This window comes from Antrostomus carolinensis, unplaced genomic scaffold, assembly GCF_000700745.2.
Source record: "Antrostomus carolinensis isolate BGI_N321 unplaced genomic scaffold, ASM70074v2 scaffold27633, whole genome shotgun sequence".
Taxonomy (NCBI): domain Eukaryota; kingdom Metazoa; phylum Chordata; class Aves; order Caprimulgiformes; family Caprimulgidae; genus Antrostomus; species Antrostomus carolinensis.
In genome coordinates, this window is record NW_010304412.1 from 23,549 (window position 1) to 27,115 (window position 3,567).

Here is a 3,567-nt window from a genome sequence, read left to right on the forward strand (position 1 = left end):
TTTCTGACTGTGAGGTGGGCTGCAGGCTGCTCTCAGGTGTGCCCTGGATCACAGCCGACCCCAGGCATTGGCACACACCGTTCAGAACACAAATACTAACCAGGAATTTGCACTTGTACTAAATGAAAGTCAGGGTTCCTCTTCAGCAACTGTCTCTGCAGCTGGTTCCCGTGGGACTGGGAGCTGCCTGGTTTTCCAGACTGTGTGGGTATTCTATGACTCTGTTGGGTTGGAAAATCCACATAATTACAGTCCCGCAAACACTGGGGCTAATTATTGATACAAAAAAAGCTGATGAGTGGGTTTTCTTTAACGCTGACTGCCAGAAAACTTTCTAGTCTGTTTATTTACAGTGCAGTGGTAACTGTCTAGTAAATTCTTCTGCAGAACTTGATCACTGATGGGAGACACACAGCACAAAGTTTAGCAATAGAGCTGGTGCATGTGACAGCCAATGATCCTGGAAACAGCAGTGTCTCGTACCAAAAAAGGACCTTGGATTCTGGGTGCTGCTGTAGAGAACTGTAATAAAAACACACAGAACATTTGAGCCAGGATTATTTGGTTAAATACACTTTTTTCACTAGTTCCCCAACCTTACAACAGCCTCTCCTCGAGCTTCAGGCATCCAGTTGCGGCCAGTTGTAACTGAGTGTGTCCAAAAGGAGTTGTCAGATGTCAGGGCCAGCTGGAACAGTTAATCATCAGGGTTAAAATTTCATTTACAGTGGGTTCTGTGTGACTCAGATACCCAACCCTCTGCCTCTTATTTCCCTTTGCTTACAGAATAGTTACTGAGTCACAGGATACTTATGGAGATTATCAGGGTTCCTGAAAAACTGGAGCATGTTGGCAAGGAGCCCTTCCGCCCACACGGAAAGTCCTGCTCATCCTAGGGATTCCTCTGCAGGGAAGTTCTCCCTGGCTGCATGGACAGGCACCAGAAGATATGAGCAGAAAGTTGTTTTTCTCAACGTTTCCCTCCTGAGCTCTGCTGGGAAATCACTTTTTGCCAGCTGAAATACCAGCAGCTCTGGAGTTTGCTGCCATTCCTGATTTGGGAAAAAATATAATCCAAGTCTGCCTTCTTGTGCTTCATAACCACACTTCTGAGTTGTGTTAAACTGCTCTACAATCTGCTGTCACTTGATTCCTACAGAGACTTCATTTTTTTTAGTGGATCATGCAATGGAAAGTGTTTCTCATGAGGCTCATGACACACTGTGCTTGTTTTTTCTGTGAATCATGGGATTATTTTTTTTCTTCCCTTATTTAGCTGTTGCTGACCATTGGACAGTTCTCTAGCATAATTCTTTTTTTAAACTGAGTTTATTGGGGGAAGCAGGCAAACAAGGCTCAGTTAATGTTCAGCTGGAGACAACAGGCACATCTCGAGCTCGGCAGAAGTAGTCATGTGGGGATAAACCAAATATACTTAAGAAAATAAACAGAAGTAGCTGATGGAGGAAGTCTGAGCACAGCATCACGCAGCTGAGGTTTGCTCCAACTAAAATGTGAGCGTTAGTAATGAGATCTTAGAGGAAATGCTCTGTGCTTCGAAGTGACACTGCAGTTAGGGAGTTGGTTGTATTTTTGTTGCCCTTTTATTGCCTGTGGTGGTGGGATTGAAATACCTGGACCATTCTCGTCTGCTCTGCTCCAGAAACATCAAACAAAAACATGAGGTTTGTGCCAAAAGACACCACATTGTAATAACACTTTTTCTCTTTAAAGCTTTATTTTTTAATAGTCAATAATCATACTTTGAATGGAGTTCTTGCTAATTGCTGAGAGCTGCCTTTTTAATGAGCAATTGCCTCCCTGTCTTGCAGGATTGAGTTCCAGAACAAGTTCTACACTGGCACTGGATTCAAGTTCCTCCCTTTCTCCTTTGAGACCATCCGTGAGGGGAGGTTTGACGACTGAAGGTCCCTCTCCTCGAGCCGTGTTACCGTTGTGTGTTTGTGGTTAGCTCTCTCCCGCGTGTCTGAGTTGCATGTGATCCTCCCATAGTGAAAATAACTTATTGCAGCACCCTCGAGTGTTACCATGGTGTTTCAAAGCCAAGAGCTTTGACATTCTCGGGTAATGAGTGACACTGGATCAAAGAAACTTTTCCTTCCTTATGTTTACCACTGAAGATACCAAGTGCATGCAGTGTCTGGGTTTGGTGTGTCGTCGTGTCCTTCTCGTGTTGTGAATTCCCTGGCAGGCTCATCGAGGCAGCATGAGGGAAGTGCAGCTCTGGCTGAGTGGGCAGACAAGCACATGGAGAACAGGCCTAACGCCCTCAGCTTGCACAAAGCTGGCTGCTTGGGAAGAGGGTTTTTAAAGTGTGTTTTACATGGTGATCCTATTTGTCTCTGCCTCTGATTAAACAAATGATGAGCAGCAGGCAGTTGACAATCCAGGACGTTGCTTCTCCTGCCTTCAGGGCTTTTGCATGTGCCATGTTTTAATATGACAAAAACAGTGTCTCGCCCCGTGCAGGGGTTCAGCTCTTTGACCTCTGGCTGGGGCTTGAGGAGCCAATATGAAGGGGCAGGACTCAGCCTCAGCTGAGTGTGGTGCCTCTCCCATTGCTCTAGTGATGGGGAAACACCTCGTCCTTGCAAGAAAGGCTGTTCCTTTCCTCCAGGGAGAAGAGATGCTCCTTTAACCGTGCACCTGCAGGCTTGTATCCCAGGCAAAGCCCTACTCCACCTCATTCCTGGAGGCAGGGGTGAGAACAGGGGGCTCAGACACTGGGGGTCTGGCTGCCTTGCTGTGTCCTGGGGCGAGATGGAGGAGGGACGAGCGGTGCAAGCGGTCATCTGGGGCACTGACCACTGGCACTGGAACTTCTGGGGTTTCTTGTTTAAAAGCAAAAGACCTGAGGCTGCAGAGTGACAGAGGCACATCCAGATAATGACTTGGCATGGGTGGAGGCAGGTTTTGCAAAGGTGGAGGTACCAGAGCTGTATGTTGTCACATATGCTCCAGGTCTAAGGAGCCCTTTAAGGGAGGAGAGAGGCTGAGTCTTGCCTGGCAGTGGAGTGTTGATAGTATTCCCTCACAGTCGCTGTTGCTTTTTCTCCTGTGCAAGGTGTGAATAGTTTCTTGCCCTCCTCAACCCGCTGTAGCTGTGGGAGCAGGGGGGCGTGTGCGTGTTGGTGCTGTGTGGAACTGTCGTGTTTAGTTGTCACAGTGGATCTGAGTATTTGTGTGTGAACCGATTAGAACGATGAGGAGAATCATCATAACCTGGAACCGCAGAGGAAATGCCACGCAGCACGGGGTGGTGTAAAATCACATGAGAAAGGTGCTTGTGCACCACACGCTGCCACGGGGACCCTTGTGCTGCGCGGGGGCAGCTCCTGGGTGGGGGCAGTTTACGCTGTAACGTTTACAATGGTAAAATCAAACCTCGTCTGCGGGCGGAGCGGTGACACCGGCCCTGCTGCCTGGGTGAAATTGCTGCCAGTCACTGTATAAATTAAACTAACTGCATTACAAGCTCTGTGCTCCCTTCTCTGCTTCCCCGGGGGTGCTCCCAGGCAGGACCCGCTCCCTTCAGCGGCCCCGGGA

At 48.3% G+C, this 3,567-nt stretch overlaps 1 protein-coding gene across 1 annotated transcript in view; it reads left to right on the forward strand.

The window, feature by feature from the left end:
* The window catches only part of ATP6V0A1 (ATPase H+ transporting V0 subunit a1), a 25,495-nt gene extending 23,542 nt beyond the window's left edge, over positions 1-1,953 (forward strand). Inside the window, exon 21 of the mRNA XM_010164440.1 lies at positions 1,833-1,953. Within this exon, the coding sequence (XP_010162742.1) occupies positions 1,833-1,926 (94 nt within the window). The 3' untranslated portion in view covers positions 1,927-1,953. The remainder of the gene's footprint in view (positions 1-1,832) is intronic.
* Positions 1,954-3,567: the final 1,614 nt, after the last annotated feature.